Here is a 13637-nt window from a genome sequence, read left to right on the forward strand (position 1 = left end):
TGCCATATCCGACCCGTGTTTGTAAAGAAATAAGGAAGTATCTGATTTACTGTTAGAGAAACCAATGGAAGAAACAAAATCAGCAAACCTCTTGTACCACACCCGAGGGGCTTGTTTGAGCCCATAGAGAGATTTACGCAGTAAACAGACATAATCAGGATGCACTTGATCTCGAAATCCCATAGGCTGATGCATATAAACCGTTTCCTTGAGGTCACCATGCAAAAAAGCATTGCTTACATCTAATTGATGAATCGACCATTGTTTCGACAGGGCAAGACTAAGCACAGTACGAATTGTTACTGGCTTCACTACCAAACTGAAAGTCTCTCCACAATCAATACCAACACACTGAGTTTTACCATCACCTACAAGACATGCCTTATGCCTCTAAAACGAACCATCAGACTTTATTTTATGAGTAAAAATCCACATAGAACGAATGACATTAACTCCAAGAGGGTGGAGTACCAAATCCCACGTCTTATTTTTAATAAGAGAATCATATTCGTCAGTCATAGCCAACTTCCAATTCGGGTCATGAAGTGCAGCCATAGGGTTACGGGGTAGAGGAGATCTCGTAACCGTGATAGTGTGGGCCTCGGATGGGTCAAATATAGTTTTTGGCTTAAAGATACCATGTTGGTTGCGGGTGACAAGGCATTCAAATCGAACAGGGGGCGGTTTGGGCCGAATTGGTGAGGATTTTGGAGGAGATGGGACTACGAACTGTCTGCTCATAGATGAGTGAGAGGCTGAAGAAGACATGACTGGCTGTAGGAGAAGAAAGTGGAGGCTGTTGTGGTTGGTTTTGATGAAGAAGATACGACGACACGCCATCATTCAAAAAATCATAATCACCTGTACTAGGTTGATGGACTTTGGCAAAAGGGAAGATAGTTTTATCAAATTGTACATGCCGGCAGATTATGATTTTATTGTTGGATAAATCAAAACACTTATAACCTCGATGATTATCGGGATAACCCAAGAAAACACAGGGAGTGGATCGAGCTTGTAATTTGTGAATAGTCGTGGATGAAATAAGAGGATAACACAAGCACCCGAAAACCCGAATGTGAGAATAAGAGGGAACCCGGTGGTATAAAATTTGTAGAGGAGACGCATCGGCTAGTAGTGTACTGGAAGAATATTCAAAAGATGGGTTTCCATATGAAGCTCATGATGCCAAAAAGAGTGTGGAAAAGAGGCATGAAACAATAGTGTGCGCATGATATTATTAATGGATCTTATTTTTCGTTCAGGCTTTATGTTTTGTGAGGAGGTATAAGGACAGGAGAAACGAAAAGAAATGCCACGGGACTCATAGAATTGCCAAAAAGAGGCATTATCAAACTCTCCCCCATTATCACATTGTATGGTTTTGATATCTCGTTCAAACTGGGTCCAAATATGAGCTTGAAATTTAGTAAAAATGGAGAATACTTGTGATTTATTAGCAATGGGAAAAGTCCACAAGAATTTCGAATAATCATCCAAAAAAAGCACATAATAACGATGTCCCGAAGAACTCAAAATCGGAGAGGTCCAAATATCACTATGAATAATATCAAAAGGCATGAAAGTTTGAGAAGTTGAAAGAATAAAAGACAATCGAATATGTTTTCCCAGTACACAAGATTGACAAGTAGTAGACTTAGATGGACTATTACAAGTAATCAGTTTATTTTGCTGAAGAATAAATAAAATGGAGTCGCCCGGGTGACCTAAACGGTCATGCCAAAGCGTTGAAGCAAGCAAGGCAGTAGGAGAGGAGGCTGGATGCGGCCTGGTGGGAGTGATTGGCTAGAGAGATTTGGTACTATCACATCTCATTAGACGTCTCCCCGTCTGTAAATCATGTACGGAAAACCCACAAGGATCAAACACCACTGACACATTATTATCAGTTGTAAATTTCCGAATAGACACTACATTTTTAATAAGATTCGGAGTATGCAAGACATGTTTGAGAGACAAAGGTAGGTTCGGGGAAGGTAATAAGGTATGACTGTAACCACGAATTGGAATTAACTGACCACTACCAACAGTAACACCATTATCTTTGCTCATATTAACATAAGATGAGAGATTACCTTGTGTTGATGTCATATTAGACGTCGCCCAGTATCCATATACTAGTTTGGATCCGGTTGAGAGAGAGACATGGTGTGCATGGCGGACTCAATATCCATCGGAGCCCACTGGGACGTTGTAGCATAGGCTTGCTGTTGCTGGGGTCGTACTCCTAGAATACCAGGCTGTCATGGTCCAACTTGCCTACCCCAAGGTTGAGTCAGATATGGACAAGGAGGTATGGCCCAAGTTGGTTGCGTCCATGTCCACCAAGGAGGCATAGCCCATGGTGGTTGCATCGGACCCTGCTGACCATCGCCAAAGTTCGGACCACCTCCACAGTTGCCACCACGTCCAGCACCCGACGTCTGAACTCCACTACTAGTAGGTTTACGATTTTTGTTGTTGTTGTGGTGCTTGTTTTGTTTCCCACGTGCGCGACCTGGAGAATGATGATTAGAAATCTCATCAGTGTCATGATTAGTCACCATCATTGCATCATCAGCCGTCGCCTCCTTCATGTTGGTTTCTTCTAAGGCCAACATCGATCGAACTTCATAAAAAGGTGGTAGTACCTTTTTGTGGCGAATAACAGAAGCAACTCCCTTGTAAGCCGGTGTGAGACCACCCACCATGCGAAGAACAAGATGATTATTTGAAACCGGAGCACCAACATTCTTGAGTTGGTCGGAAAGTGTTTTGAGGTGCTGGCAATATGCAGAAATCCTTCAAGTAGGTGTTGTTAAACTTGTGTTCCAAGGAAACGGCAAGAGAGTTCTCATTATCCTGAAACAAATCGCGAAGACAATTCCATAGAGTCATGGCAGAAACATCGGCTTCAATAACGACATTCAAGAGATCTGTTGAAATCGTGGAATAAATCCTCTGAACCACAGCAGCATCCAACATATCCCACAGTTCTTGTTCTTCATGACTAAGGGTGGTCGGCTCTGTGGCCTTCCCGTCCTTAGATTTCGGTGGGATAATATGATGAAGAACCTTGTGATAACGACAATGGACCTTGAATAACTCCGCCCAATTTGTATACTGGACCTTCTCCATCTCAAGAGTGATGAGAACATGTGTCTTGATGTTAGAAACAACAAGAGCAGGGTGAAAGGATGAGGAAGATAATGTGGGAGCCATGTCAGACGGAATGACAGAAGACAGAGAATAAGAGGAAGAGAAAAAAATAAGGTTGCGGAAACTAGAATAGATCAACCGTAGCTAATACCATGAAGGAATGTAATTCCGTGCCTTTTTCATTACCACAGGGGTTTAATATATACACAGTCATTAGTAGATATAATCCTAACAATTAGGCTATAATTTAGTAATTAGGCTATAGTTTAGTAATTAGGTTATAATTTAGGAAACTAAAATACAACAGTAAATACAAAATATTTGGAGAATATTTTGTAGTCTATCAAAGCTATGATGCATATGATACGATAAAATCAACCCCGGAGTCCACCATCGTATGTGTTATTATTGTTTATTCTAGTTAACAATGTTGAACTACATTATATTTTACGTTAATGTAAACTTTGATTTATTATTATAGATTTCAAGTTTGTTGTTATGGATGTCAAGTTTATTAGATAATGCTACAAGTTAAAGTTGGGTAACAAAATAGTAGAAAACATCATTTGAAAAATTAGTTTTAATTCGTGGCGTTTGTATAAAAAAAGCCACTAAATACATAGTCAATACATAGTCAATACCGGCTTTTTTAAAAACGCCATTAAAGTTCTAGATATTTTGCAGCATTTATACAGAAAATGCCACTATATACGTAGTCAATAGCGGCATTTTACATTTACAAACACCACTATATGACATAACATTTAGCGATGTTTTTTTTGGAACAAACGACACTATATGTTAGAACATTTAGCTGCATTTATAAAAAAACGCCGCTAAATATCATTACCTTTAGTGACATTTGTCAATGACAAGTGTCGCTTTTTGCGGTGTTTGTTTCAGTGTCGCTTTTTGCGTCGTTTGTTTTTGTGCCACAAAGGTTTTTAGCCGCGCTTAAAAACACCTCTATATGACTAAAAACACGCTGCTAAAAACTTATTTTGTTGTAGTAGAGATTAATTCTTCTCATAAGAAGAGAAAACCTAGCTTGTCACCTCTTGCTAGATAATTCGATATGAATGCTAGGGCACAATTAGATAAAAATTACAAGAATGTTCTATATGGATGGTTTGCCTTTTAATCATGTTAGAAATCCTCATTATCATAAGCTTTCACTTTTACTACAACTCACAATATACTTGGTTATGTTCCCCCTAGTTATAATAAATTATGAACCACATTGCTCCAACAAAAAAAAAATAATGTTGAGAAACTCTTGCATCCGATTAAAGTAACATGGCAAGAAAAAAGGGGTTAACTATTGTGTGTAACGATTGGAGTGATCCAACGAGAAAACCTCCCATTAATTTCATGGCTACTTCTAGAAATGGGTCTATGTTTCTTAAATATGTGAATTGTTTTGGTAAGTCAAAGATAAGTTTTTCATTGCCAATTGTAAGATGGGGTGCAATAAATGTGGGTCATCAAAATGTGGTGCAGGAAATTATTGACACTGCAACTCTAGTGATAGCACATTAGATTCTTCTAACAAACTACTGCCAGCTCAGCAAAGCTATTATTGCTAACATCTCTTTTCTTCATGGTCTAACATTCTCCCGACTTCTTTATTCTCTAACGTCGTCTCAACAGCTACCTTTGTCTGAAGCCAACAAAAATTGCTTTAGAGAGTGACTTGTTTCCTGGTTGTTACATAGTTAACAAGTAGCACTCCATCAGCCACCTTTTGTCTAACGAAGTGAACATCCAGCTCCACATGCTTGGATCTTCTATGAAGAACTGGGTTTGCACTAATAGCGACAATGCTGATGTTATCACGCCAAATTATGGGTTTAGCATGACATGAAACGCCAAGGTCATGTAGAAGAGTTTTCAACCACGTGACTTCAGATGCAGCATCCGAAACACTTCGGTATTCGGCCTTTGTGGTAGATTAGGAAATTGATTTTTGTTTCTTGGAACTTCATGAAACAATATTCCGGTCTAAGTACACGCAGTAACCAGTAATCAAGCCCTTGTCATCCATGCTTCTAGCCCAATCTGCACCGACGAAAGTGTAATACGAAGATGTTCCTCTAATGCTTGAAACAACATCCCATGATGCAGTTTGCCATTCAAATATCGTAGAATTTCCTTAACAGCCATCCAATGCTGCTAATAGGGTTGTTGCATGTACTGAGCAACCCTATTCACATAAAGCCTATGTCTGGACAAGTGTGACTGAAATACAAGACCGCCCCAACTATACTCCGATACATTTGAGGATCTTCAATATGTCTTCCTCCGTCCTGAGTGAGTTTGGCAAATGTAACCATTCGGGTTAGTGCGGCTATAGCCCCATACATATTTGTTTTGATAAGCAGCTCCTTGATGAAATTACGTTGCCGAAGTAAGATTTACCATTTTTACGCTCAACCTTCATCCCCAAGAAGTAGTTTACTTCACCAAGATCCTTAGGAGAAAAATACTGCCCCAAAAACTAAATAATAGCGTTGACATCTTCATCAAACTTTCCTGTAATTACTATGTCATCAACATAAATGGATGCATCTCCAGCACCTTTAACAAACAAGGAAGCATCAGCAGCAGCCCTTCTAAACACATCATCAACAAAAAACTGGCGAAGCTCCGTGTACCACACCCTTGGAGCATGCCTCAAGCCATACAACACATTTCGAAGTTTAAAAACCAGCAATGAACCATCCGAAGCAACTTGTTCGAAGCCAGATGGCTGAACTATGAAAACCTCCTCATTTAGAACACCATTTAAAAATGTATTATTAATGTCTATTTGTCGTAACGTCCATTCTCTAGAGATTACCAAGGCAATAACAACATTCACAAATATCAGTACAGGGTTTTGGGAAAACCCTTCGCCACTAAGCGAGCTTCAACCAGGCAATGAAACCATCAGAGTTCTTTTTGACGCGAAATAGCCACTTATATGCAACGATTGATCGATCACTCGGTAATGAAACTAGCTCCCATGTATTATTTTTTATCAAGACATTGTGTTCTTCTAGCACAGTAGTTGTCTAGTGAGGATCGACCAAGGCTTGTTGAATTGTATTTGGTTCGATAGCATCCAAACCATCATGGAAACTCTTGTTGACATGAAATACCTTGTGTTAAAAACCCCATCTTACTTCTGGTTATCATATGGTGATGGTTTGTGTTTATCACAGATGGTGGATCAACATGCTCATGACTAGAATCAGACCCCTCGTTATTGCTTGGTGTATTTGAACAATGAGGTACAACACCTGTAGCACTGGATTCATATCCTCGTGAGGCAAATATGCAAGTTTCCCTTTAATATTATAGCAAGGATGTGTGTGTTGTTATGAGGCCATGTCGGAGAAGATAGGACCCAAACCAATTGCAGTCGGTGGCTGGGATCTCGACAAACTAGTTGTTCCACATACACGATCAACGCATGGAATTATGTGAAGAGGCACCCTTGGTTGCTGACTTGAAGGGGAAATATTTGGCAGAAACTTTTCATCTGCAAATGGAAAAATATGTTCACCAAACACTACATTTTGTAAGATAAAGATACGACCATTGGATGCCATACATTTATAGTCATGGTCTGGGATTTAAATAGCGGTCCACAACCATAATAGCGCCCACGAAATAACTGTAGCGGTGTCCTCCGATATCGTTATTATATGACCGCGATATCCACAAATCCCGTAATAGCTCCAACTATGTCTGCAATAGTGCAATAGCTCCAGCTATGTCCTTAATCGCGACAAATGCGATCGCAACAACTATTTCAATCCCTGGTCATTGTGTTGCATACTATAACCAAGGAAGACACAGGGTTGTGACTAAAATGCCATTTTGTACGATTGAAAAGATCGAGTATGAGGGTAGCATCGACATCCAAAAACCCTCAAATGCGTAAGGACGAGGTGGTTTGCCATGTAGATGCTGAAATAGAGAGACCCCGTTCAATACTTTGGTAGGTAGTCTATTGATAATATACACCGTCGTTACCACAAAAAAATTGACCAAAACCGAAACGGTAAGGCTGCACGAGGTTATGCTAGCGTTCTACAATTCCATTTTGTTGGGAGGGGTGGGGATAAGTTGTGGGATGTTGAATTCCTTCTTTAAGCAGCACGAGAGAAAGACTTCGGTACTCACCATCCCAATCGCTTTGAACAACCTTGATAACAGTCTCATATTGCGTTTGCACCATCTTGTAAAACAAGTGAAATGCTCCAACAGCTTGGTCCTTAGACTTAAGTAAATAGAGCCACGTGTGTCTTATGTAAGCATTCACAAATACAATATAGTATCAATAATCACTCGATGCAATGTGAGACGGTCCCCAAAGATTCGTAAAAACAAGTTCAAACAACATAGGGTATAAAGTTTAAGAAGCAACGAATGGTAAAAGATGGCTCTTGCGCATTTGATAGGATTGACAAACACCCAACCTTGTTTTATTTAACGACTTTGGTAAAATAATATTACAACTTATCATCATCCCATTTTATCTGGGTGGTGATATTATTAGTGGGTTATTTTTAAATAAAGTATATAGTTTTAATGTGACTTTTAAATAATAAAAATATGTTTTGTATACTTTTAATGTGTTGGCATGCTAGTATAATAGCATAATTTTAATTAGCATAATACATATAACACATATTAAGTGTATAATATATTAACATATTGTTTTGGTATACATAGTATATGATATATAGTTTTATCTTATGTGAATTTTATAAATAATATAGTATAATTTTTGTCGTAACCGTTTTTCGACGGGAACAATCGTTTAATTGTTTTAAAAACAGTTACGACTTTTTAATTTTGGAAAATTCGCTAATTTTGGATTAATTTGGATTAATTTGGATTAACTTGGAAAGAGTCGCCATCAACCTTTGGGTTAGGTAGGTCGAATACCTAAAAACGTCTTTTAAAAATAATTTTAAGAAAAATCATTTTTTAAGACAAAAGCTAGTATGCGTTTACCAAAGATTTGATTAAAACGGGTTCGGGAGTCGGTTACGCGTGAGGAAGGATTAGCGCCCCCACAGCGCCCAAAATTGGTAATGTATCGCTTTTATTAAAATTAATTTATTTTGCTTCAACTTAATATTTTAAAGGAAAAAATTCAAAGGACTGAAATGAAAATAAATAAATATTATAAACCAAAATACGAATAAGTAAAAACAAATATTTAAATTTATAAAGACCAACATAAAAAAAACTTTAAGGATCGAAATAGAAAAATAAAAAATTAAAGGACTAAAATGGTATAAACGAAAGCTTTAAGTCTAAAAATGTAATTACCGAAATAATGACTCTTTAATAACAATAATTATAATCATTTAATTTATGTAACTTTTTTCTTTGGATTCCATTTTTCCTTGTGTATCATTAGATTCTCACTAATTAAAAATCCCCTTGCTAAAATAACAAACCGTATTAATAAAACTTAAAAGACTAAATAAAGAAACAAAAATTAAATGACTAAAATGAAATTTCACGGAAACATAAAGGATTAAATTAAAACAAAACAAGGCAATGACTAAAATAATATATTTTCAAATGTTATAGCCTAAATTTAAACATCTATAAAAATACACAAACACTAAATTAGTGACCAAATTAAAATATTTATGAATATTATAGGCAAAACCGAATACTCTTAATAATAAAATAAACGGAAACATTCAAGGATCAAATAGTAATTAAACAAATATCCAATAGTGACTAAAATAAAATAATTATAAACAATGTTATCAAAGTTAAATGTAAATAAATATGGTAAAATAAATATATTACTTAAAATATTGAGACAAATATTTATAAACTAAGATTATATTTAATACATTATAGTTACAGAATTTTTAAATTAAAATTTTTATTATAATTAAATTTAATATGAATATACTTCAAGATATTTTTCTAATAATATTAATAAAATATTGGTTCTTAGTTTTCAACTTCAACTTTAAAAGAAAAAAAACAAAAGTAGTTGTTTACTTTGAAAAAGGGTTTTGTTTCATGTGCACTAATGAATTTAACACGTACTAGTCTTAATTTGCAACTTTAAAAGAATAAAATAAAAGAAGTTGATAATTTTGTCTAACAATTTTGTTTCACGTGTTTTCAATTTCAGTTTCAAACAAAGCTTGAAAACTATATATTTATAAATCTAAAACCTTTTCAAAATTCTTCGTTATATGTGCTAAAAAAACTAAGTTCAATTAAAGCTTAAAGTTTAAAAATAAAATTATAATTAATTTTAACTAAAATAAATTTATAGGATTAAATAAAATAATAATAAAACTTATAGTTAAAAATGAAAATTATTCAAATATTAAAATATCACTTATCAAAATTAAAGGCATTAATTCGAAATAATATAAAATATAGTTATTATTAGTATAATTTATTCATAATTAATTAATCCGGGATCAAAATAAAATAAAATAAAATTTTAGGGACTAAATATGTTATTTTACCTTAAATATATAATTAATATAAAGGACTAAAAAATAAAATTAAAATTAAGAAACCAAATAATAAATATCTAAAATCGGATTTAGTGACTAAAATATAATAAAATAAAATTCGAATGTCAAATTATAATAAATAAAAAAATGCTTTCAGGATTAAATTGCAAGTTGTTAAAATTACAGTAGCTGCGAAAATGATTTAACCATATGGGCAATTACAATAACACCCTCACCAAAACGGCGTCGTTTTGGTGAGGGTATAAATACCCTATTATAACCGGCCCTTTGAGCCAAATCCTCATTTATCTCTTTTCTCTTCTCTCTCTAACTGAGAGAGTTTAGAAACTCTCTTGCTTCTCTCTTGTTTTCCCTCGACGGAGGAAAATGATCTCCGGCCGGTCGCCGTTCTCTTGCACCGACCATCGTCGCCGGCCACCGTCAATGGTGGCCGGAAAATTACATATCTACCCCAAATTAAAGCCCGGCTTTCCCTAAAGCCAAATATGAGGTTATTTTAGCCTAAATCACTACCAAAACGCGTAGATCTAAAGTTATTTACCTTCGACCTTTCGGTTTTAAAGGCGTTTGGAGTCTCCGACGAGGTAAATCTCTCGACTTTTCTCTTCCTTTCAGGTTTGTAGCTGTAGATTCGTGTCCTCGTTTGATCGCTTGTTGTTGGTCACTGTTTGTTGTTGTGTTCTCCCCCCTTCTCGAATCTGTCCTCCCTTCTCTTTTTATGGTTGCTTCATATATCATCAGTGGGAGATTAGGTAAATCCCATATTTTTTGGTATTTAGTGTCGGTTTAGTGGGATTTTCGTAGGATTTGAGTGGGATGATGATAATGTTTTTATTTGTTTTCTTTTTGGTGGATTTGTGAGTGTTATTCTGACAGGTTCAGTGCAGATAGGCTTAATGATGTAGGCGATGACGACCATGGTGGCTTGTGACTCAGCGGTTGCTCGTCGTTTGGCGGTGAAAAGGCTCCGGCGGCGCTGGAAACTGGAAGACCAAGCGGCGGCTGCTGCTTGATAATTTAGGGTTTCAAAAAAACCTAAAAGTTTGTACTGGGTCGGGTCAACTCCAGGTCGGGTCTGGATTTGAGTCAGATCTACTGTTGGGTTGCTGTTGTAGTTGGGCCTGTAAACATATGTAACCAAAATTATTATTATTAATAATATTAATAATACTATTACTAATAATAATAATAATTTATAATAATAATAATAAATATAATATTTATATTTAATCCCGATCAAAAATGGGTGTCTACAGCTGCCCCTCTTTGCACATTCTTGTGTTAACAAGAATAGAGCAAAGATGAAAAAAGACAACCAGTTTTTGTCCAGTCTTCCTTCGTTATTGGATTGAACAAGATCTTCTCATTATGAACTTCTTCTCTCTTGTACATGATTTATTCTCATTATGAACTCTTCACTGAAAATAATGATGCAAGGTTGAACAAGTTCTTCTCATTATGAACTTCCTCTTCCTCTTTGGATGAGTTCTTCTCATTATGAACTCTTCACTGGAAACACTGATGTAAGGTTGAACAAGTTCTTCTCATTATGAACTTCCTCTTCCTCTTTGGATGAGTTCTTCTCATTATGAACTCTTCACTGGAAATACTGATCCCCCTCATTCTGTGATGGAATCGAAAGGAACAAGTTCTTCTCATTATGAACTTTATCCTTTAAGACGAGTTCTTCTCATTATGAACTCTTCTGGAAATGTTAATCCCTCAAGCGAGGCGTTACTGATTCGAAATGCCGTGAATCAAGTGATAGGTCGAACAAGCTTTTCTCATTATGAACTTCTTCTCCCTCTGTCAGATGAGTTCTTCTCATTATGAACTCTGTACTGGAAATGTCAATCCCTCAAGCGAGGCGTCACTGATTCGAAATGCCGTGAATCGAGTGATAGGTCGATCAAGCTCTTCTCATTATGAACTTTTTCTCCCTCTTTTGGATGAGTTCTTCTCATTATGAACTCTCCATTGGAAATGTCTATTCCTCAAGCGAGGCGTCACTGATTCGAAATGCCGTGAATCGAGTGATAGGTCGAACAAGCTCTTCTCATTATGAACTTCTTCTCCCTCTGTCGGATGAGTTCTTCTCATTATGAACTCTCCATTGGAAATGTTGATCTGTTTATCTTCTCTTTGAAGATTTTCAAACCTGTAAAAGATTATCATGTGTTAATAATTGTGTTTGAAGTACCCGAAGGTATTGACCCAAAGGTTCTCGAATCTTTGTTGAGATCCATTTCTTTCAATGGTGAAAAATATGGATTGATTCTTTGCTGAAGTCGTGAAACGAAATCTTTGCTGGCTTTTTGAATTCCTGTCAGAAATTTAACACTTGATGAAAATTAATAAGAAACTTGTTTTAAGAGAAGCTCTCTCGAGTGAGATAAATTTTGTTTTGAAGGAAAATTGGCTCAAAGGTTTTAAGAAAAACCATCTCAAATGAGATACAATTTCTTGTTTCAAGGGAAAGTTGTCTCAAGCGAGACGAATTTGGTTTTAAGAAAAACTGTCTCAAGGGAGACAACTTTTTTTCCGAGGGAAACTATCTCAAGCGAGATAAAATCTTCTGTTTCAAGGAAAAACAATCTTGAGTGAGATAAAATCTTCTGTTTCAAGGAAAAACAATCTTGAGTGAGATAAAATCTTCTGTTTCAAGGAAAAACAATCTTGAGTGAGATAAAATCTTCTGTTTCAAGGAAAAACAATCTTGAGTGAGATAAAATCTTCTGTTTCCAGGAAAAACAATCTTGAATGAGATAAAATTTTCTGTTTCAAGGAAAAACAATCTTGAATGAGATAAAATCTTCTGTTTCAAGGAAAAACAATCTTTAATGAGATAAAATCTTCTGTTTCAAGGAAAAACAATCTTGAATGAGATAAAATCTTCTTTAAGAGACGTCGTTGATTCGAAATGTCATGAATCAAGCAACGGAAATGTTGAAAACATCCTGCACTGAAGGTCTTATGGATGGCCTGAAGGACTTACGCATCATGCTCAGAAGACTTACTGATGGCCCGGAGGACTTACAAATCAAGAAACCCCCGAAGGCTTAGTTTCTAAAAAAACTCATTTGAAACTCATCAAGAAACTTTTGAAAATCATCAAGAAACTTCTGAAAATAAGACTTAGTTTATTTAAAAGGCATTAGCTCGGTAACATGCCCCACTTCAAAAATGATGATTGCTCTATGTATTGGGTTCCTCAATTCTTGAGGTTCTGCCACTCGGAATATAATTCTCTTCATTCAAGGCTTGAATTCTATCTTTTCATTCTCTTTTTTTCTTGAAAAATCTGTAAAATTATGCTTTGATGCATGAATGCAATGGATATATATCTAAATGTAATGTATGATTTTCTTATATGCAAATGATGTTTTTATGAATGCAAAAAATGTTGACGCAATCTTCATTTGACTTCAAAGTGGTAAACTTGGTCTTCCTTTACTTAGTCAAAATGTCATTTCAAGCTGGAATTTCTGATGAACCATCTTATCCACTTGCATCTTTGTGTTTCATTAAAACCTCAAAAAATGTTTCATTTGTGGAACTCTTGCCGTAGTCAAAATTATGATCATGATGCCCCATTTTGTCCTGGATAACACCAGCTTTCATTGCTTAGACTTATGTAAAAATCCAATAAAGCTTTCATATTTGAAAAGAGAATCTATCATCTTTGAAAAATATCGATGTAGATATGCTAAACTCAGCAGAGATTAATCAGGAGAGCAATGTCTGTTTTGATTTGACTCTTGAAACACATCACAAGGAGGATTTATCCTAATTCCCTTCATGTCTCCACATCTAAATAGATCTCGAACAAGGCTATTTGGACCATATGATCTCGAGATTCTCAACAACAACCTATCGTTCAACCTTAGTTGGCTCCACTAGTTTCTTGTTGTTAAAATTTCAGCTTCCCTTTTGTGGAAAGAAATCTTCATCATTTCTCAC

The 13637-nt window shown here is 35.9% G+C and overlaps 1 protein-coding gene across 1 annotated transcript; it reads right to left on the reverse strand.

Moving 5' to 3' along the window:
- Window positions 1–2264: 2264 nt before the first annotated feature.
- Window positions 2265–3222, reverse strand: LOC120164852. The gene is made up of 2 exons (XM_039174492.1): window positions 2842–3222; window positions 2265–2783 (listed from the first exon to the last, which is right to left on the reverse strand). Exons 1-2 carry the CDS (start codon window positions 3220–3222, stop codon window positions 2265–2267), a joined length of 900 nt encoding a protein of 299 aa, XP_039030423.1.
- Between the last annotated feature and the right edge of the window lie 10415 nt (window positions 3223–13637).

The sequence above is a fragment of the Hibiscus syriacus genome, unplaced genomic scaffold (assembly GCF_006381635.1).
Source record: "Hibiscus syriacus cultivar Baekdansim isolate YM2019G1 unplaced genomic scaffold, ASM638163v2 tig00111543_pilon, whole genome shotgun sequence".
Classification (NCBI taxonomy): Eukaryota; Viridiplantae; Streptophyta; class Magnoliopsida; order Malvales; family Malvaceae; genus Hibiscus; species Hibiscus syriacus.

Excerpts from the sequence above, each read along its gene's own strand:
- LOC120164852 (XM_039174492.1), bottom strand. The coding sequence starts at position 3,222 with ATGGCTCCCACATTATCTTCCTCATCCTTTCACCCTGCTCTTGTTGTT. Across the intron at positions 2,784-2,841 it reads ATAATGAGAACTCTCTTGCC|CACCTCAAAACACTTTCCGA; the intron begins GTTTCCTTGGAA and ends GCATATTGCCAG.